We start from the raw sequence: 22,702 nt of genomic DNA, 5'->3' as shown, positions 1-22,702 counted from the left end.
ACACACACACACACACACACACACACACACACACACACACACACACACACACACACACATACACACACACACACACACACACACAAAACACACAATACACACACAACACACACACACACACACACACACACACACACACACACACACACACACACACACACACACACACACACACACACACACACACACACACACACACACACACACACACACACACACACACACACACACACACACACACACATTAACACACACACACACACACACACACACACACACACACACACACACACACACACACACACACACACACACACACACACACACACACACACACACACACACACACACACACACACACACACACACACACACACACACACACACACACACACACACACACACACACACACACACACACACACACACACACACACACACACACACACACACACACACACACACACACACATCAGTTATAAGTATATTTATGTTCTGGGATCTGTCGGCAGTTGTGTATTTAAGAATCTTGGATAAACTGCATTAGCAGAATACTATGATCAGTGATGCTTCTCAAATCCAAGCCTCGATTTATTTTTCAACATCAAAAATAAAAGGCAACACTTATGTGTGGGATGAAGAAACTACAGGCTGCACATTGTGTCTGACACTGATATCTGGGAGAGAGAAGAGCTTCTAGTTGAGACTTCATCATCTCAGACTTTCAATTAGTATTACTCTGACTGCCATTCCCTGACAGTGACCTTTTAGATTTGTGAGTCAATAGGTGTGATTAGCGGGCACTTACCTTTCCTTTTTTTGTCTCATTTTTTTTTTATTTTTTAGAAATTTTTATTGCTTTTTCTAATTGGATATTTTTATATTTACATTTCAAATGTTATTTCCTTTCCCAGTTTCCTGTACATAAGATTCCTAACAGTCCCCTTACCCTTCTTCAAAAACCACCCTTACTGTGCCTGGACAGTCCCTTGAACTAGCAGTAAAAACTAGGGAGGACCAAGGGGTTCTCATTCCATTGATCCCAACAGGGCCATCCTCTGCTACCTATGCAGCTGGAGTCATAGGTCTGTCCATACACAGTCTTTGCATATTGGTTTGGTACCAGAAAGCTCTGGTTAGTTGAAATTGTTGTTCTTATGGTGTTGAGAGCCCATTAAGCTCTTGTAATCCTTGCTTAACATCTACAAACAAGAGGTCCATTTTTTGTTCTCTGGTTTGCCACTAGCATTCACTTCTGTATTTGACATGCTCTGCGTGTGTCTCTCATGAAAGACCTATATCCAGTTCCTGGCACCATGCTCTTCTTAGCTTCAATCAATCCTATCTAGTTTTGGTGCCTGTTATATCAATCTATCTATCATGTGTATAAATATACACTCTTGGTGGTTCCTACTATTTGTGATGGAATATTTACATGCATTCTGTGTAACTAGTTCAAGAATATAGGATCCACTATTGACAATGCCAAATAGACTCCCTCCTGTTCTTATAACCTATTGAAGCTGAATTTTCCGTGGACATAAAGCCATTCCTCTTGCTGCCCATCACCCAGAAACTTATGTTTGGCCTGAAGAAAGAATCATGGTAAAACATCAAAAACCCTCAAGTCTTTCCCTGGTAACAATGGAAGGTAGATATTAGAGAACTGATATCTAATAGAACTACAGAACCACATTCTATAGTCCACGCTGTCCTTTGCTTTACTGAAGTCTGGTAATTTATGGATAAAATAAGGATTTGGGAGTTTATCATTTGAAGAGAGTACACAATATTTACACTGTTATATTCACTCTAAAGCTGTGCCCCGTTTGTAGCCAAATTCATTGCAAAAAATGGAATTGGAAAAATTAAATTTTTGAGTACACATGCAGGAACATATATAATGACCCCTCTCAATGAATGTACAATCAGAAAATGTAGCACAATATTCACTCAATTAAAGGTCTGTAGGAAAATACCTGCACTGGGAAACAGAGAAAAGTTAGGGAATTGCACTTTCTGTCAAAGGATTTGACCTGGGAATAAAATTAATCTCCAGAAGAATCTCATTCTCTCCTTGTTACTAGATCTTATCTACCCATGCCAAGCCCCTGACTAACTTTCTCCATTCAGAGCATGTAATCACTAATGAAGCAGAAGAAGTCTTTACCTTTAGAGAGATGGAGTACGTAAAGGTTTCCACTGTGTCACAGGAGACACTCCCGGAAAGGCCACCTTTGAATCTGGTCAATGTAGGGAAAGCTGTTCAGCAGGTAGGTCATGGCAGTTCTCAGTGACATCATCATTAGGCCCTCCCTGAAAAATCACTTGTATCCTGAAGAGCCCTAGCTTCTTCTGTGACATCTCAAGTGTCGTCTTGACAGCAACTGCCTCTCAGATATTCCTTCCATATATCTATGGTTTATTAATTGGCCCCTAATTCAGAGTAAAGAGCCATTTGGGAGGGAGAACAAATAGGATGAATAGATCAGAGATGGGAAGAAGGACGCTGCCCTTCTGTCTTGGTATAAAAGAAAAGAAGAAATACTTTGATCTTGGGAAAACACTCTGGGAAGATGGCTTTAGTTCTTTTGTTCTCTGGGTTAACCGAGCTCTTGGAGAAGTTACTGAACAGCCTAAAGACCTTTGGGTAGATGGTAAAGTTTCTGGATACCCCTTTTTGATTTTGCTCGTCCTGGAGATTGTATTGCTGATGGTAAATGTTTCTCAGGAAGAGTGCTAGAGCCAGATTGATTTTTAGACGCTTTAGAAGACATGGAATGTTTCTGATATACTTGGGCTAATGGCACAAGGTCTAAATGATTGTTTTTTCTATTTGGACTTTCCCTCAGACCTTTGGAAATACAAAAAAAAAGTTTTTATATTTTTGAAGTCTAATTTGCATAATCACAAATCACTTTGAGCATGGAGAACACTTTCTGGAGCCCTAGAGAGGGGTGAAGAAATTCCCTGAAACCCTAGGGCAGATGGTGAACATGCCTTTTTGGTAGAAGTGTGGAGGGCCACCCTCACATTCTCCATTGTTTGATGGCGCCGATATCCGGCAGGATGCACCTAGTAAAAGGGCAATACGCAAGCGCCTGGTAAATACCTCACTCAGGGGGACACGTATGCTGTGGTACATCATCTGGCATGTTTGGCAGCGACCAGCCAGAGGGACACATCCTAGGCGAGGATAGTTTCCTATATAAGGGATGGTTTTTCCCTCACTCGGGGTCTCCGTATTGTAAGCTTATGCTCTCTCTCTCAAGATGCATTAAAGCTTTTCTGCAGGAGGATTCTTTGTGTCCTGCGTCATTTTTGCCGGCGAGAAGTAGCGTGGGACAATTGGTGCCAGAAACCCGGGAAAAAGAACTCGCCATCGTCAGCACCTCCGGAGACCCCTTGGTGACAAAGAGGATTCAGAACTGCAGGTAAAATACGTTCTTGGACTTTGGTCTGGGGTTGCCGCAGCCTTGGGAAGGATTTGTCGAGGCCATGGCATTTGTTCTCAGAGCCACCCTACTCTTTCTTATTGTTATGTTCTGTTTTCACCGTTTCCGCTGCTAAAAGGAAGATTTTGGTGTGGTTGGTCTATATAAGAATACGTGACAGCAGCTGGAGGTGCGTCTCAGTCTCTCGTAAATAAGTGAGCGTCGCACAGCTGCCCTTTACTGTTGGGGGGCAGGGACGCGATAGCACCATCCGGGAAGTGCGCGTAAGACTCCCGTACATTAGAGAGCAGCATGTCTGTCTCTACCCTTTCACCTCACGCCTTGTCAGACGGATGTAGATAAGCTGCCGGCGTTCCTGGCCCATCATGGGATCCTCACAGTCTGTGGTCATGGCCTTGGAAACAGTGTTAAAGCAGAGGGACATTAAAATTGGAGGAAGAACACTTAAAAACTTTGTGAAGGAGGTGGACAGGGTGGCTCCCTGGTTTGCCTGTTCAGGCTCATTTACAATCGCCTCATGGGACGAACTTGGAAGGGACCTGGACAGAAAATTGGCGGAGAAAGATTTGCGGCTAGGAACTAAAGCCACATGGAAACTAGTCAAAAATTGCTTAGCAGAGGAAGTGTGTAAGGCAGCAGTTGTAGGAGGACAGACTGTTCTCGAGGTAGTCCAAGACAGCATATCAGAAACCGAACGTAGTGAGAGGTTAGGCGCACGCAAGAGAAAGTACGTCCTGAGAAAGAAAAAGAGCCCTCCCGGTAAGTCCGCAGACAAGGGAGTGTTAAAGCTTTCAGATTCTGGCACTTCCCTCTCTGCACAGCAACCGGGAGGGGGAGCCAGCCTATAGCCTGTGAAAGAGCTAGAAGCGCTGAACCACGACAGTTCTGATAGCTCTGAGAATGGAATCTTAGATTCAGAGGAGGGGGCCGAGTTAGATGAGGAAGCACCTAGATATGAGGAAGAGAGATATCACCGTGAGGAACGAAAGGGAGGTAATAGAAAGCTTCTGCCACGGCAGTCGCCAACGGTGCCCCCTCCATATGAGGTGCGCTCTTGCGCATTCTCTTTAGTCCCCAAAAGAGTGAGAAGGAAGCTGCGCATGACGTTCCCAGTCTTTGAGACACAGGAGGGTGAGCGGGTTCATGCCCCAGTCGAATATTACCAAATAAAAGAGCTGGCGGAGTCTGTCAGAAAGTACGGAGTCACAGCCAATTTCACCCTAACCATTCTTGAAAGGCTGGCCCTAAATTATTTGACACCCGCCGATTGGCAGATGATTGCAAAGGCGGCCCTCGTTAACATGGGCCAATATATGGAATGGAAGGCGCTTTGGTATGAGGCAGCTCAAAACAGCCAGAGCTAATGCCACGGCTTTAACGCCTGAGCAGCAGGAATGGATGTTTGAACTCTTGACAGGACAGGGCCGCTTTGCAGTGGACCAAGCTAATTACCATTGGGGCGCTTATGTTCAAGTCTCCAGCTCGGCCATTAAGGCCTGGAAGGCACTCACTAGGAAAGGAGGGGCCGATAATCAACTTACCCAAATCATCCAGGGGCCCCAAGAACCATACTCAGACTTCGCAGCCAGAATGACAGAGAATGCAGGACGAATATTTGGTGATGCTGAGCAAGTGGCACCGCTTATAGAACAGCTCGTTTTTGAGCAAGCCACCCAGGAATGCCAAGCAGCCATAGCCCCCAGAAAAAATACAGGGTTACAGGATTGGCTCAGAGTCTGCAGAGAAATCGGCGGGCCCCTTACTAACGCAGGCCTGGCGGCCACCATTCTCCATTCCCAGCGACGCCCCTTTAAAGGGACAGATACAAGATCATGTTTTCAATGTGGAAAAGTGGGCCATTTAAAAAGAGACTGTAGGATAACCAAGGGAGACAGGAGGCCTGCAACTATCTGTGTCCAATGTGGCAAGGGCTACCATAGGCCTGATCAGTGCTGCTCAGTGAGGGATATTAAGGGCAAACTGCTCCCTCCTTTAGAAGTTCAGCCTAATGAGGTGTTAAAAAACGGATCCTTGGGCCCCCAGTCCCAGGGCTCTCAAAGATATGGGAACGGCTTTCAGAAAGCCATGACCCTGACAGAGGAGACTCCCCAAGAGGTGACACAAAATTGGACCTGTGTGCTGCCTCCGACTTCTTTCTAATGCCCCAGATGGGCATTCAGCCAATTCCTGCTCAGACTGTGGGGCCTTTACCCCTGTCAACCATAGGCCTTGTCCTTGGGAGAGGATCTCTCGCCCTACAAGGACTGATATTCCATCCAGGCCTTGTTGAAGCTCAGTACTCTCTTGATATTCAGATTCTTTGTTCAAGTCCCGATGGGTTTTTTCCATAAGTGAAGGAGATAGAATAGCACAGTTATTACTCCTTCCGTGCTCCCAAACCACAATACAGGATACCAAGAGGCCCATGGGGTCCACTGGTAATGATTTGGCATATTTGGTGGTTCATCTTAACAACCGCTAAAAATTGAGCTTAGAAATTAATGGAAAGAAATTCAAAGGCATACTGGATACTGGGGCTGATAAAAGTATAATTTCCTCAAAATGGTGGCCTCCATCACGGCCTAGCACGAAATCTCCTCACTCGCTACAAGGCTTAGGCTACCAGTCGTGCCCTACGATCAGCTCTGCCACTCTAACTTGGACGACTGCCGATGGCCGAGAGGGACAATTTGTTTCCTGTGCACTTCCCCTGCCTGTTAATCTTTGGGGGAGACCATGGGACTGATCTTATCCAACAAACACCCCCCACAAGTGGCCCACAGGATGTCAAGGATGGGCTATAAGGAAGGGAAAGGCCTAGGGCGATTAGAACAGGGCTGTCTCACGCCCATGGAACCAATCGCAAACCCCCATAAACAAGGCCTGGGCTTTTCCTAGGCGCCATTGAGGGTTCTATGCCCATACCCTGGCTCACGGAGGAAGCAATATGGGTTCCTCAATGGCATCTATCCTCTGAAAAATTAGAAGCTGTCACTAAATTGGTTAATGAACAATTGCAGCTTGGTCATTTAGAACTGTCCATTTCACCATGGAATACTCCTATTTTTGTAATAAAGAAAAAATCAGGAAAATGGAGACTTCTCCATGATTTGAGAGCCATTAATGCACAGATGCGTTTATTTGGCTCGATCCAACGAGGCCTACCCTTACTCTCTGCCTTACCTAAGCAATGGAAGATAATAATTATAGCCATTAAGGATTGTTTCTTTTCCATCCCCTTGTGTCCACAAGACAGACAGAGGTTTGCATTTACTATACAAGCTACTAATCATCTTGAACCTGATAAGAGATTTCAGTGGAAGGTTCTGCCTCAAGGAATGGTCAATAGCCCCACTATTTGTCAACTATAAGTACAACTAGCCCTTGAACCTATAAGGAAGCAGTTTCCATCTTTGCTTCTGGCTCATTACATGGATGATATTCTAATGTGTGATAAGGATTTAACAACCTTACAGACCTCATATCCCATCTTAATCAAAACATTGGGACGATGGGGACTACAAGTCGCTGCAGAAAAGGTTCAAATTGCAGGAATTGGCTCATTTCTGGGATCGGTCATTTATCCTGAAAAAATAGTTCCCCAGAAATTAGAGATTCGCAGAGATCATTTGCATACCTTAAATGATTTCCAAAAGTTATTGGGAGATATAAATTGGCTGAGACCATTTTTAAAGATTTCCTCTGCTGTGTTGAAACCTTTATTTGACATTTTGGAAGGGGACCCTCATATCTCCCCTCCGAGAGCATTGACACCAGCAGCAAACCAGGCCTTACAAGTTGTAGAAAGTGCCTTACGGGATGCTCAATTGCAGTGCATTGATGAAACCAAGCCCTTTGATTTATGTGTTTTCAAAACTATGCAATTACCAACAGCTGTCTTGTGGCAGAATGGGCCTTTATTATGGATCCATCCCAATGCATCTCCTGCTAAGATTATTGACTGGTATCCCAATGCGGTTGCTCAGCTTGCACTGCGCGGGTTAAAGGCAGCTACTACTCATTTTGGAAAAGAACCCAAAACTTTGATAGTGCCATATACAGCCATTCAACATTAGCTGCTACCTCAAATGCTTGGGCAGTGTTAGTTACTTCCTTTGCTGGACAGATAGATAATCATTATCCTAAACACCCCCTATTATGTTTTGCTAGATCACAACCTGTGGTTTTCCCTCGCGTCACATCCCACAGACCGTTAAAAGAAGGGATAACAGTTTATACGGATGGGTAAAAAACAGGGGTGGGAGCATATTTGGTAAATTCCCAAGTGTTCTCATGACAATAATTTGAAACCTCACCCCAAGTGGTAGAATGCCTAGTGGTCATGGAGGTCCTTGAAAAATTCCAGGTTCCTCTAAATATTGTTTCAGATTCCTCCTATGTGGTCAATGCTGTTAGTATTCTTGAAACCGCCGGCATAATTAAAACAACTAGCAAGGTAGCAGAGATTTTCCAAAAAAATCCAAATTATTTTAATAAATAGGAGATTCCCTGTATATATTACCCATATACGGGCCAATTCTGGACTCCATGGTCCAATGAGTTCAGGGAAGGATTTGGCTGACAAAGCCACAAAAATGATAGCTGTGGCCCTGGCCTCTCCTCTAGAGGCTGCTAAAATCTTTCATGGCAATTTCCATGTCACCTCAGAAACTTTACAATGCCGCTTCTCTATAACTAGAAAAGAGGCACGTGATATAGTCACCCAGTGCCAACAGTGCTGCCAGTTCCTCCCAGTTCCTCACATCGGGGTCAACCCAAGAGGAATACAGCCATTGCAAAGCTGGCAAATGGATGTTACTCATAATTCTACTTTTGGAAAATTACAGTATGTGCATATATCTATAGACACATGTTCTGGCATTCTACATGCCACCACACTTGCAGGAGAAAAAACATCACATGTCATTCAGCATTGCCTTGAAGCATGGAGTGCTTGGGGAACAGAATTCGCCAAAGAATGTGCAATATAAAATGGGAAACACATGTTTTTTCTGTATAGAAAAGTATGCTTTTTACCTTCTAGAACCACTTAAAACTAAGCTTATTCGCCATGTAACAGCAATTCACTTCGCGAAACAGTAGCTGTGTGTTTATCTTCAAAGTCAACTTCCTACAAGCTTTTCCCGCTTGGAACGAACAGAATTCGCCAAAGAATGTGCAATTCAAAATGGGAAAGGCATGTTTTGTCTATATAGAAAAGTATGCTTTTTACCGTCTAGAGCCACTTAAAACCAAGCTTACTTGCCAAGTAACAGCAATTCACTTTGCAAAACACTAGCTGTGTGTTTATCTTCAAAGTCAACTTCCTACAAGCTTTTCCCGCTTGGAAGGAAAAGAATTCGCCAAAGAATGTGCAATTCAAAATGGGAACGCATGTTTTGTCTATATAGAAAAGTATAATTTCTATCGTCTAGAACCACTTAAAACTAAGCTTATTTGCCAAGTAACAGCAATTCCCAGCTCTGGAAAAAAGAAAGAAGAAAAAAAAAAGAAGTCAGAGAAAAGGTAATTGAAGTCTTAGAAGTAGGGAAATAATATTTATAAACATAAAAACTTAGGATACATAATAGAGGCCAATAGAGACAGTAAGTAAAATACTGATTTGATCTCTAGAAGGGAAATATCCCAATATTTACTTAGAATGCCATGCTTGAGAAAGATATTCATAGAAGGAAACAGAAAGTAATAAGGGACCATTCACCAGAATGCTTTGGGGAACAGGAGTCCAAACAAAACTGTGATGTTACAAATTGGGGAAAAATGGATTAGAGAAGAAAATGTATTTGGAAGCTAAAACAGAAAAAAGTTCAATGACTTCTTCATTCCTCTCAGTTATTGCTGTGCACCCTAAACTGTCCTTGCTCAGGATCACAATAAAAGACATATTTGTGCTTCAGATGTGGATCTCTATTAATACAAGCTTATCCTTATCCCACACAGGATACGTTATCCATAATTGCAGAGAAAGGACCAGAATCAGATCACATATTCGAAATTCTACCTAAAGAATCACACTGGTCCCTGAGGTGTAGGCTTGACAGTGAACAACACAGTGACTGGAGTGAAGAATGCATGCTTATAACAGCATCTGTCTTAAAGGTAAGGAAGAGTTTTACATCACCAACATTAACATCCCTCTAGAGATGCATATGTCCTTTCTGTCCTTGAGATTACATGACGATGTCTGTTTCCTGGAGCTATGGACACATGACGTCTTGATAAGAGGCATAACATTTAAAAGTCTGAAAACCTCAAAGACTCATCACAAAGATACAGGTGAAGAGCTTCTGTTTGAAGTTAACATCCTCATATATCAGATGGGCTTTAGTTTGGCATTAAAAAAGGTCCTACTGATTTCACCTCTGACCATACCATGTGAAGTAATAGTGGAACAAGTTACAATAGTGGTAAAAGTGTGTTTCACAAAACACATGTTTCAATAAGACTTACGAAAAAATGTCCTTCAGAAATAACAGCTCAAAATGGCTAGTCCACCACTGATCAAGAATTGGTGTAAACAGGCAAAGGCTGGGTGGGGTGGGAATGGTGTTCCTGTATCCAGCCAGGGGGACAGCACAGGAGGCAGCGGCTTCATCTGAGCAGATGTCGCTCGGCTGCAGGCACTGGTGGAATGGATAGGTAACAGAAGACCACTTCCCTTCCTCCTCAGGGCTTCAGCTCCTTCCTGCCCCCCACCAGCAGCCCTAGTAAACACTGCCAGGCCAAGCAAGGCGGTGGGCTGACCCGGACTCCCAGCTCTGAGGAGATCAGCCCTACAAAATTTCCTGGATTGTACCGGACAGGTGAACCTTCACCTCCCGATGACATCCTCCACGATCCTCCTGATATCGTGTCAGATGATGACAGAGACCTTGGAAAGAAAAAAGGAAATTTTAAGAAAAAGGAGAAAAGGACTGAATGCTAAGCTGCCTTCTAGGAAGACAGCTCTGGAGATGAAGCTGAAAGTCCTTCCAAGATGAAGAGGTCCAAGGGAATCCATGTGTTCAAAAAGCCCAGCTTCTCTAAAAAGAAGGAAAAGGATGTTAAAATAAAAGAAAAGCCCAAAGAAGAAAAGCATAAAGAGGAAAAGCACAAATAGGAAAAGCATAAAGAAAAGAAATGTAAAGACTTGACAGAAGCCAATGTTGTTAAAGAGTGGAAGGAAAAGAAGAAAAAGAAGAAGCCAACTCAGGAGTCAGAGGTGCCTCAGATGGAAGTCCCAAGTCCCAAAAAAAAAAACTAAGTCATTAATAAACTTTATAAACCATAACATGTACTGAAGCTAGAATGAAATGGATTTAAACAAAACAAAAAAAAAAAAAACAAAAAAAAAAAAAAAACAAAAAAAAACAAAAAAAAAAAAAAAAAAAAAAACAAAAAAAAAAAAAAACAAAAAACAAAAAAAAAAACAAAACAAAAAGAAGCCAACTCAGGAGTCAGAGGGGTGCCTCAGTCGGAAGCTGCCAGCTGTCTTCCGAGAGTGCATGGACTACATGGAGAAGCATGGCATGAAGTGTGAAGGCATCTACCGAGTGTCAGGAATCAAATCAAAGGTAGATGAGCAGCCTATGACCCAGAGGAGTCTCCAAACTTGGAAGAATATGAACCTAACACTGTAGTCAGCTTGCTGAAGCAGTATTTGCGAGACCTTCCAGAGAATTTGCTTACCAGAGAGCTTATGCCCTGATTTGAAGAGGCTTGTCAGAGGACCACGGAGACGGAAAAAGTGCAGCAGTTCCCTAACTGCCGGAGTATAACCACCTTCTGCTTTCCTGGCTCATTGTGCACATGGACCACATCATTGCGAAGGAGATAGAAACCAAGATGAACATCCAGAACATCTCTCTAGTGCTGAGCCCAACCGTCCAGATCAGCAATCGGGTCCTGTATGTGCTTTTCACACACGTGCAAGAGCTCTTTAGCACCGTGGTCCGGAAGCAAGTAACAAGGTCTTTGCGTTAGTCCAACATGGCCACAATGCCTACACTGCCAGAGACCCACACAGGCATCAAGGAAGACATCAGGAGACAGGAGTTCCTTTTGAACTGTTTACATCGAGATCTGCAGCGCGGAATATAGGACTTATCTAAGGAAGAAAGATTATGGGAAGTACAGAGGATTCTGACTGCCCTCAAGAGAAAGCTGAGGGAAGCTAAAAGACAAGAGTGTGAGACCAAGATTTCCCAGGAGATAGCCAGCCTTTCGAACGAGGATGTTGCCAAAGAAGAAATGGACGAAAATGAGGAGGTCATAAATATCCTCCCTGCCCAGGAGAATGAGATCCTGACTGAGCAGGAGGAACTCCTGGCCATGGAGCAGTTTCTGCGTAGTCAGATCACCTCAGAGAAAGAAAAGATCCACTGCCTCCGAGCTGAGATTGCGGAGATCCAGTCACCAGCATGGCTACAGCGAGACAGAGAAGCACTCTTCTGACAGCGAGTGCGAAAGCAAGGATGAGGAGGAGCTGCAGATCATTCTGGAAGACTTAGAGAGGCAGAATGAAGAGTTAGAAATAAAGAACAATCAATCACTTAAACCAAGCAGTCGGTGAAGAAGGGGAGGCCATCGTAGAGCTCTGAGTGCAGCTCCAGTTGCTCCAGATGCAGCGAGCCAAGTCTGAGCAGCAGCTCCAGGAGGAGGAGGAGAAGCCTGAGAGGTGAGGGGGAACAGGCCCACTGCCCTGTGAAGGTGTCCTTGAGGTGATAGCAGCCAAGGACCAGCGGAAACCCTCGCCCAGCAAAGACCAGAAGGAGATGCATCCGAACTGCCCCGGCCCGGTGCATCATAGTGTAAGCGAGAGTCCACTGCCTGTCCTGCCCGGCAGCGTTCTGTAAAGGCTCTCAAAGACGCTCACTCTTGCAAACGTCTGACTCAGTGTCAGGCTCAGGTCCTGGGAGGGTGAAGCTGTGGACACTCGGGGGTGGAGGGCTTGCAGGGAATACAGGCATTTCCAGATAGTGTCAGCTTATTTGAAAATTAATTGTCTTTGATAAAAATAACTATTTTCACCCTTTAATGGCTTCTTTTTAAACCAAAAAACTTTTTGCATTGTTGTTGTTGTTGTTGTTGTTGTTGTTGTTGTTTAAATCACAGTAGAATCAGGATCTCTTTCTTATCAAAGGGTGGGAACCAAACCAGGTCACTTCTGCCCCTGCCTTGTGGACGCTCGTGGTGTCACCAGCCCTGCAGGGTCCCTGGCTACTCTTGCTCGTGCCTTCCACACCTTTTGGTGCAGATTGTTCAGTGGGGAGCTGCCTCATATTCTCTGACTGTCCAAAAAGGCTCTCGCTGGGGTTCCCTGTACCTGCCCTGTGTGTACTCCTTTGCTTTTCCAGCTCGGGGTCTGTCAATGTGAGTCAGGATAACCCAGTTTAGTTGCAAATGGAGGTTATCATGCAGCCTGCCACAAGCCTGGGCAGCGCAGGCCACCCACTCATTGCCAGGGAGCAGCAAGGGCCTCTTCTCAGAGGTGACCCTGAGGTTGCACAGGACTCTTCTCACACCAGAGTCCTTTTCCACACTGACCATCCAGGAAAGTCACCTTCCACAGTGACTTCAGTTGCTAGCTTGTGCTGGGATACCCACACCTCTGCCAGGAAAAGCAATATAGATGCTCTTATGCAGAACTTTCACCTGTCCATATCATCTTAAAGGGCTGCTTAAGGATTCTGACAGAACTGAGCGGAAGGAAGGACAGAATAACTGTAATTGACCACACCTCGTGTTTGCCTCTAACCCAGACAAATTTTCCCAGCGGTCTGGGAGGCCTGACTCTTAGGCAAGCGGATTTCACTGTGGGATGAGTGGCCCCAGGGAGGTCCCCGGTGGCTCTGAAGACAGATTCCACACTCTAAAGTGAGCAACAAACTCACAGGAGGGCTCCAGTCTACTCCTAGTTAGTATTTATTTCAGCACCTGTTTTGTGCGATTTTTCATTAGCCTCTACCTATGGCCCTGTGGTGACTTGTTGGCCATCATTTGATTTTTGTATGAAAAAAAAAGCTTTGTTATAGAAATCAGCATACTGTTTTTTTTAATCTGGAGAGAAGATGTTATGGAGACTGGAAACGTGGTCAGGTGTCAAATGAAAATGTATAAATGCATTGCTGCACCTGTCAGTTGTGCGACACTCATTCTATATTTGCTGGCAATATCGAAAAATTCTTTTTGTTTGTGTAAACTCTAATTTCTATCAAGGTATCATGGGTTTTTAAAATTTCATTACAAATATCTCAGTGTTGGTTAACTAATTTTTGCCAGGACCATTATTGATTAAGGAAATAAATTCAGCAGCCATTTGAGAAAAAAACAAGAAAGAATTGGTGTTCGATGTTGGATATTGCCCTCCCTACATGGAATTGTTTTCATTCCGAATCAAAAAACTAACCAGCAATTTCACTTTATCTGAATATTCACACTGGTCCCTGTGGGATAAGATAGACACCGAACGATATATTAATTGCAATGAAGAACGGGTGCTTGTTATACCATCTCTCTTTCCTAGAACCATGGACTCATGATCTTTTGATAAGATGCTTGGTAGGTAAAAGTCTGACAAAGATTAGAATGTCACAAGATTCATCCCAAAGACACAAAGCTTCTGTTGGAAGGTAAAATAAGCATATAACAGATCGGCTTTAGTTTGGCATTACATATATTCCCACTGATTCACCTTGGGCTGTATATTGTAAAATAATAGCAGGACAAGTAGTAATAGTGATAAAAGTGTGTTTTACAAAATTCATGTCTTCAATAATACTTACCAAAAATTATCCCTCACAAATAACAGTTCAAAATGGCTAGTCCTCCACTGACCCACAATAGGCTGTCGATGTTTGATATTGCCCTCTGCCCAGTAGATAAACAAAATTGTTTTCCTTGTCAATCAAAAAACAATCCAGCACTTTCACTTTTGCCGGATATTGACATTCTAATTCCATGTCAAGTAGTCCAGAATTAACCTAAGCTACATTTAACCTGTCTAGCACTCTTAATTTCTCAGGGAGCTGCAGTGACACTACAGCAAATATCCTTGTTTTATTTCTGTTTGGGCCTTGATCTGAATTCACCTCCCAGAAGACTGTGGACCTATGGCACAGACATCAAGAGAAAACATAATGTTCTGCGCTTAACTATGTTTAGTAACATTGGGCAAAGGTACCCAATGATTCCTCCTTGCCTCTTAAGCTTGCCAAGTGTGTCTGGTTAAAATTGCCAGAAACTTAGGACCACATCATGGGGAGAAAGTTAAGATCAGTGACTGAAGGTAGCCATGTGCATTCAAAGAAATTTACAGGTACAAGAGCACCTGGGATTCTTCCAATTTTATGACTTGCTACCCTTAGTACAACATTAAAGTTATTTGTGGTATTTTATGAACAAAGACAGTTTCTGCTCTTTAAAGAAACTGATGCTTACAACTTAATTTATCTTGTTGAATATTTACCAATTTTAACAAAAGATATGAAACTGAGATGTTCTCACTTGGAAAACATATAAGAAACTTCATCACTATTCCAGGTGGTCTGTAAGTAGAGGTTTACATGTATATTACAGCTTTACTCTGTGTGTACTCTACACATTCACCAAATTATACAATTAGGATCAGGTAATTTCTGGTGCTGCCCTTTTTTGACAGTTGCCTATTTCCAAGAAGAAGACTATGGTCTTTGTTTCTTTGTTTTGTTCATTTATTTTATTAGTTAAAATCATCATCATTTTTATAACCATCATCATTTTTATTTTACATTTATTTATTTGTTATTTTTATGTCTCCTATGCTGACAACCTCCCTCCCCCCTTCTTTGCTCACAAAGTCTTTTTCCTTCTCTGAGCCAGTTACGGGCCCCTGGTTTATCCTACTACGTTGGCAGCTCAACTATGTTCAGGGTTAGACCATCTTCTCCCCTAAGGCCAGTTGAGGAGGAGTTTTAAGTCAAGAGCTTGCAGATAGCCCTGCTCCACATGTTGGGGGACACACATGGAGACTAAGCTTTACGTTTGCTATAAATGTGCAGTAGGTCATAGTACAGCTTCTGTAGGCTTTTTAGATGGTAATTCAGCCTTTGGTAGCCCCTAGTGGTCCTGAGTAGTTGATTCTGTAGCTTTTCCTATGGAGTTCCTATCTCCTTTAGGGTGTGGAATCCTTCCCCCATTTCTTCCTTACAAGTCCCTGATTGATCCATAAAATCCAATGATTGGCTATGGCTCTTCATATCCTATTCCAGTCAGCTGCTGGATGGAGCCTCTCAGAGGGCACTTTTGATGGGCTTCTGTCTGGATATTCCATGTAGGAGCTGATTTCCTTTATGCAGAGAGAGCTTTGAGCTGGGATGTGGAGTGGAGATCTATGATTGCAAGGAGTGGTGTAGTCTAGAAGCCAGGAGAGGCAATTTGAACAAACGTTAGGTTTACTTCATTGCTATAGCAACTAGGACTCTGCTTCTTTGATTCTAGTCTTAGGGAAGAAAAAAAATAAGATCCTGCATATATAGGTTCCACTTTTGAGCCAAGATTCTGGAGCCATGGCAGTTTGGGAATCTTTTAGGGAAGTACACTCTCAACCAATGATTCTCAGCCTCCCAATCCTGTAACACTAATATATTTTCTCATGGCTTTGTGACTCTTAACCATTACTTCATTTTGCCTCTCTTCATAATTCAAATTTTGCTCCTGATGTGATTATAAAGAAAAATGGATGGAATATCTGATATGGAAAATATATGTGACCCCATAAAGATTATGACCCACAAGTTGAGAATCACTGGTCTAAACTGCTAATTTTAAATAAAAATGTTTTTTAAGTATTTTCTACAATGTACATTGACCATTACTATTCTTGTTTTATTTTTAATAAAAGAAAGGATTTCATTATTACCATCGATGGAAGCTTACTAACCTTGGATTATTATGAAAATTGGCTTAGCATCCCAGATGAAGGAACTCTGGCTGGAAAAATTAATGCCATTCAAAGGCAGTCAACACATGGGGACCTGCACCAATATAGAAGCAATGCTTTTCTAAGGTACGTAGGCTTGTGTTTACAGGATTATAAGCTGGAATGATGTTCTATGCCAAGAGGTTTCCTTAGGTCAGACATGTATTGTCACTTTTTAAACATTCCCGTTTCTCAAGCTAGCGTGTTGAATCATGTCGGTAATCTTACCTTGGAGCCTTCTCCTTTATAAATGTCATGATTTAGAAGACAGTCTATGTAACACCCCGTGTTCAGGTCAGTTTAGAGTATTGGTTTAGTTCCTGTGTGAGACAAATTATAAGAAGTAAGTGTGTGCAATGCCTGTGGGTGACTTGCATCCTAGAATTGTTACCGTGGTATTGTGAATCCTTCACATGGTCAATAGATGTCATTGATTAGACCAGGAATCTCGTACTGAATTCTTCTTTCTCAACTATAGCTACCTAGAGAAGTCTCGATCAGGTACAGCTTTGACTTTTTTGAATCATTTTTCTGTGTGATACACAGAATGATTTCATTCTTAACCAGAGCTTTGAGCTCCCATTGCAACCCAGGAGCCCTGCATCTCTGTAAAAAAAGCTGTAGCGAAGATTTTATAATTGCATTGTGCAGGATCACTAGTGTGCTTTCTGCTCCTTATGTTCTAGATTGTCACAAGAGTGTTACATGGATTCATACTACATTAGATATTAAATGTGTCTCCACTCCATGATGGATGGAAAGATAGGTTGCTGTTTAATAACACTGGATGTTTTCATACACAGAACACACATGGTCTTCAAAAATTTTCATTCATTCTAATACCAGGGCACTGAGTAGAGTCAGGAGTGTGATTTTGCTCCTTATGTTCTAGATTGTTATAAGGGTGTGTCGTCGATTCATAATACATTAGATATTAAATGTGTCCCCATGGTGGCAAGAAAGATGGTTTGCTGTTTGATAACACTGGATGTTTTCACACACAGAACATACATGGTTTGCAACAATATTCACTCATTCTGTTACCAGGGATCCTGACATGTTCCTCAGGCTTCCGTAGGTAGCAGTCATACATCTAGTACACTGAAATTCCTAAATAATTTGAAAAATGTTTTTCCATGATTCTGTACAGAAAAGTGATTTGCAGAAAATATTTTGTGTAATGCTCTAGCCATATATTCTTAATTCTTTTGAATTCTGATTATACCATGAGTTGGTCTACAAAACATTTACCCTATTTGTTCTTTGTAGTTAGATTTCTAACTTACATTATTTTCAAGATGGTCTAACCTAAAATTCTCCTTTTTCTTTGTTTAGCCTTTTGCAACAGATCCCAGAACCAAACTTTATACTATTAAAACATCTCATATGTGTATTAGTAATAATAAAAGATTCTTCCATGAATAATTTAGACAGTTACAGGATGTCTCTGCGCATAGCTCTACATGAACTGTGGGGTCAGACTTCGAGAGATTCATTATGAGGGAGTGACATCTTAAGAAAGGTAAGGGGATCTGAAATTTGCCTTTGGGAACAAAAGTCTAATTTTTATTATTCAGTAATTGGGAATACTTTACAAAGACGATTTCTCTAAAAGGAAACCCTAGTATTGCATTCTTATGGAGTGGAGTAGAATATGTATTGATCTATTTCAGGAAGATTTGGGTAGGGAGATTTTTAATGTAGTTTAAAGTAAGTAAGTTTAATCGTTTCTTTCTTCTTAGATATTGATTTAGATATTGACGTTTTAGCCAACAATAATCTGTACATATAATGGTAATCCAAGAAGACTAGAGTGAAATTTTAATAGATCCGGATTACCTAGGTTATGTTTGTTTTTTCCATTGTAGCCCTACTTTGGAGTATAGAATAGTTGTGTTTCACAGTGATGAGACCATGATATTACTAAATATTCACATCATGTGAATTGGTGGTCATATTAAACACATTGCATATATATATATATATATATATATGTGTGTGTGTGTGTGTGTGTATACATATATGTATGTGTGTGAATGTGTGTATGAGTGTGAGTTTGTGTGTGTACATATATGTGTAAAGTGTACTTGTACATGTGCATGTATTTGTACGTGTATATGTATATACATATGTAATGATGAATAATTGGTGTATATTATTTTTTATGCTTTCCTTTATTTTAGCACTAACCTATTTCAAATAGAGTTTTATGATCCTCAGGTATACTGTAACTGTTAATTTTATTATAAACACACATACATCAATATTCTTCACTAATTTATTTAGTTTATATCCTGATTGCAGTCCCTTCCACCAAGTCCCATCTTTGCAACCTGTTTTTCCCTTCATTCTTCTTTACCTCAGTAGTGCAGACCTTCCATTGACACCAACCCACTCGCATACATCAATTCACAACAGGAATAAGTGAATCACCTTCCTCTGAAGCCATACAAAGCAGCCCAGATAAAAGAAAGCAATCCAGTTGTAGACTACAGAGTCAGAGCCAGTCTGCATACGAACCGGTAGGGGACCTACCTGAAGATCAAGCTGCATATCTGATATATATATCAGATATATATATATATGCATGCCCTGGACTCTGCTGCTGGAGCATATGATGGGGGAGATCCTGCAGACTCAAAGCTGAAGGATCACAATGACTAAAGGCTACAGCAAGATACCAGGATATAGAAGGAGAGGCATCTCCAGGAGATTCCAGTATTGAGAGTATAGTAAAACACAGAGAGCTTAAACCAGACTTATTTCATTATACATTTGCAAGAAAATCTTTTTGGACAAGAGGGTATAATGTGTGACCACACATCTCACACACTGTATTTTTATTTTTTTTTTAAAAATTTAGTTTGATTTTTTTTAAATTAAGTTTAAATTTTTATTTAATTTTAATTTTTGAAATTTAGTGAGGGGGGATTGTTTCCAAGGGATATATGGAAGGTTTGAAAAATGAAATGAGAGGTACTTGGGAGCATGATTAGAAATTTCAGAGAATTAATAAAGGACACATATTTTGAAAAGGAAAAAAATAAAGAAAATATAAATATGACAGAAAGCAAGGTACATGTTAACTAGTAGCTCCCAGGTATTAGGTCCACAGGAAAGAAGATATCATGATGTTACTCACAATGGAGGATGATAGCCCAAGGGATAGCTTGAATAAGATTCTTGCTCAGGACTGTACTTGGCTTGAACTAGAAACGTAGTTTTTTTAGTTAATTTCTAATTACCAAGGTACTGGAAACCTAAAATCCAAGACTATATCAAACTGCATGTTTAGTCCAAATGAAACACTAAAATGTATTTTTACTCTTAATAACTATTAAAGATTCTTCCTTTATGGACAGTTCTTTCCAAATATATTCTTTTGTATGGTCAGGTATGAAAACAAAAAAGCAAAACTATCCTGTACAATCTGCATATAAAATAAGACTATCCTGTGCAGGACTGCTCAAAAATAAACTTAGGTGCATGGTGAGAAGAAACATATGTGATGAATAGAGTTTGCTTAACCTAAGTCATCATCTCAGGAGAAAAGTAACTGACCAGTGTTGTTCAATTTAGGAAGTGTCATAATTTTCTACAATTGCTGTGACAAAACACTGATGAAAAGCAACTAATGGAAGACAGGTTACACTCCACAATATACTTGCAGTTACCAGTTAAATACTGAGAAATATCAGAGCCAAAAATAAAACAGGGAGGCAAGAAGTGAGGCAGAAGCCTAGTAGGAGCACTGCCTCCTGCCTTGTATCTCATATCTTTCTTTTTCTGACCAATAACTCAAGGGTGGCACCATCCTGGAGATCTGGGCCCTACAAATTCCAAGGTTAATCAGGACAATATCCCTTAGGCTTCACTATGCAATGGGTCCATCTGACGGAGGCATTTTCTCCATTAAGACTCCCTCTTCCCACCAACTTCTTCTCTCAGTCCCATTTCTATTGCCTTAATAAAACATCAGGATTTAAAAGACCAACCAAAGAGTGCACATGGGGGAACCATGGCTCCAGCTGGATATGTAGCAGAGGATTGTCTTATTTGTCCTCACTAGGAGGGGAGCTGCTTAGTCCTGAGGGGCTTGATGGCCCAGGGTAGGGAAATGCTAGGTTGTTGAGGCAGGAGTGTGTGGTCAGGTGAGAGAAAACTGCAATAGAGGCAGGGGAGGAGATATAGGATTTGTGGAAGGGATCTGGGAAGGGGGGCAACGTTTGAAATGCAAATGAATGAAATAAACAATAAAGAATAAAACAACATGACCAGGGAAACTTATTGAAGTAGGTGGTTATTTGGGACCTACAAATGCTGAACGAGTATAGCACTTCGGTGTCATGACAGAGGAGCACGACTGCAGAAAAGAAGAAAAAACAAACAGGAAGCTGAGACCTGATGGTTCTTATCTTGGGAAGCAAGAATGTAGCAGAGAAAGTACATTGAAAATGGGCACCTACCTTTTGTAACTACAAATTCTAAGCAGTGGCACTCTTTAGCAGGCAGACCAAGGCACCAGAAAATTGTCAACGAGAGGGTATTGTGATGCCTGGAACTAGGGAGGCATCCCATTCAAATCATCACAATAAACAGCTACCCCCACCCACACACAAAAAATTAACACACAACAGTCATTAATTTTGTACACTCAGAGGTTTTTTTGCATTGTATCAGTTCTGAAATGTTGCTTTGGTTAAGTAGTTCTGTTCTTTGCAATATGCATGAAATTTTAACAAGTTGTGTAAAGATGCAAAAGACTTAGAGTTTCCATTTCAGAAACTTCATTTCATGGGTTCTTATCTGTAATTTTCCTCCTGGTATTTCTTTTCATTTTTAAATTTATTTTGTAAACTATGTGAAATGACAATCTTGTTTTTGCCTTGTGGTGTTACAGAAGTCTCTTATACAAATCATGATTGACAACTATGATCAAATATTTGGAAATGATGATATATTTAGTAAACACATTGATAAAAGGTCTGAAGACTTAAAGAAATATAAAGAATCAATAAATTATTCTGGAAAATCTCCTATTATGACAAAATATTTCATATGCTGCACTGCAGGAAGAAGGTCGTACATGTAAGACAAGATTTATTTATTCATCAAATGAATGGAATCATTTGATCAAATCATTTCATGATGTCATAAATTTGTGTATATCAGAGAAGCTTTGAGACACAAAATGATTATTAGAGTATGGGAAAAGTTTTTAAACATTATATATATATATAATATTTAAACATCATATATATATAAATATATATGCATATATATTTATATACACACATATATATACACTCATATACTGAAATACATCTGGATACATTCAGGTATGTATGACACATTCTTTATTTAGAGAATCCACCAATATTGTCTGCTATATTTTCCCCCCTTTCTTCCCATGGTCTTTAAGTTAGAGAATTCCTTGCATATGAAATTATTATTTTTGATAAGATCATTTAGAAACAATGATTTGATTTAAAAATTGATTAAACATTCTGCAAGATTAAGCCCTGCACCACTATCAACATGCTTTGGTTTCCTAGCACGAAAATACTAATGTTTGTTTAATTTCCTATGAGAAACAATATTTGTCAAAATCTTATCATTGGTAAAAATATTTGCACAGGATCCATTACGAAACCTATGAGAGGTAAGATAAAGAGGTTAAACTCACCTGATTATCAGGTGGTAGCACACAAATTCAAATACATTTTTAACTGAACTAATTCTTTCTTTAGAGTTAAGAAAATATACCCAAATATTACCCTTATTTTAAGTGATGTGAATCTATCATCTGAGAATATTTGTCTGATGATGACATTTTATGTTTCATTTATCAGGACAAAACAGAGCAGCTACCACATATAAGTGGTAGTGGATGAATTAAGAAGGTCTAAGGTCATTGTATTTTAATGTTCCCTTCTACCTCCCATTTAGTCATATTAGAAGAATTATTCCAAGATCCTATGTTAGTTTTATATTTCACCGTATTAGTTACAAATAATTTTCACTCATTGTACTTATTTTATGCTGCATATTTCATATTGTTTGCTATTATAACAAATGTTATTAAATTGGGTTATTGCTTACACTCCAATGTGCCTTGTTCATGGTCCTACACAGTCTTTGGAAAAATTTTCAGTCTCTGCCTCTACAGCCCAGTTATAGTACTAGTTTTCCCACCTCAGTTACCAATGTGTGGCCAGAAGCTAATGACACTGAATAATCCCTCAGAATTCTGCATAGAATCACGTGCCATAGAAAGTTATAAATAAAA

General features: G+C 40.8%; 1 protein-coding gene and 1 pseudogene across 1 annotated transcript; both read left to right on the top strand.

Annotated features, from left to right (window-relative positions):
- The first annotated feature begins 2,180 nt into the window (after positions 1-2,180).
- Positions 2,181-5,661, top strand: LOC116914996 (igE-binding protein-like). The gene is given in 4 exon segments (XM_032919401.1): positions 2,181-2,273; positions 3,295-3,434; positions 4,339-4,803; positions 4,805-5,661. Coding segments are annotated over 4 exon segments (1,509 nt in total). The 3' UTR covers positions 5,616-5,661.
- On the top strand, positions 5,624-12,310 carry LOC116914995 (annotated as a pseudogene).
- Positions 12,311-22,702: the final 10,392 nt, after the last annotated feature.

This window comes from Rattus rattus, chromosome 13 (genome assembly GCF_011064425.1).
Source record: "Rattus rattus isolate New Zealand chromosome 13, Rrattus_CSIRO_v1, whole genome shotgun sequence".
In the NCBI taxonomy this organism is placed as follows: domain Eukaryota; kingdom Metazoa; phylum Chordata; class Mammalia; order Rodentia; family Muridae; genus Rattus; species Rattus rattus.
This window is presented reverse-complemented; position numbering and strand designations above follow the sequence as displayed.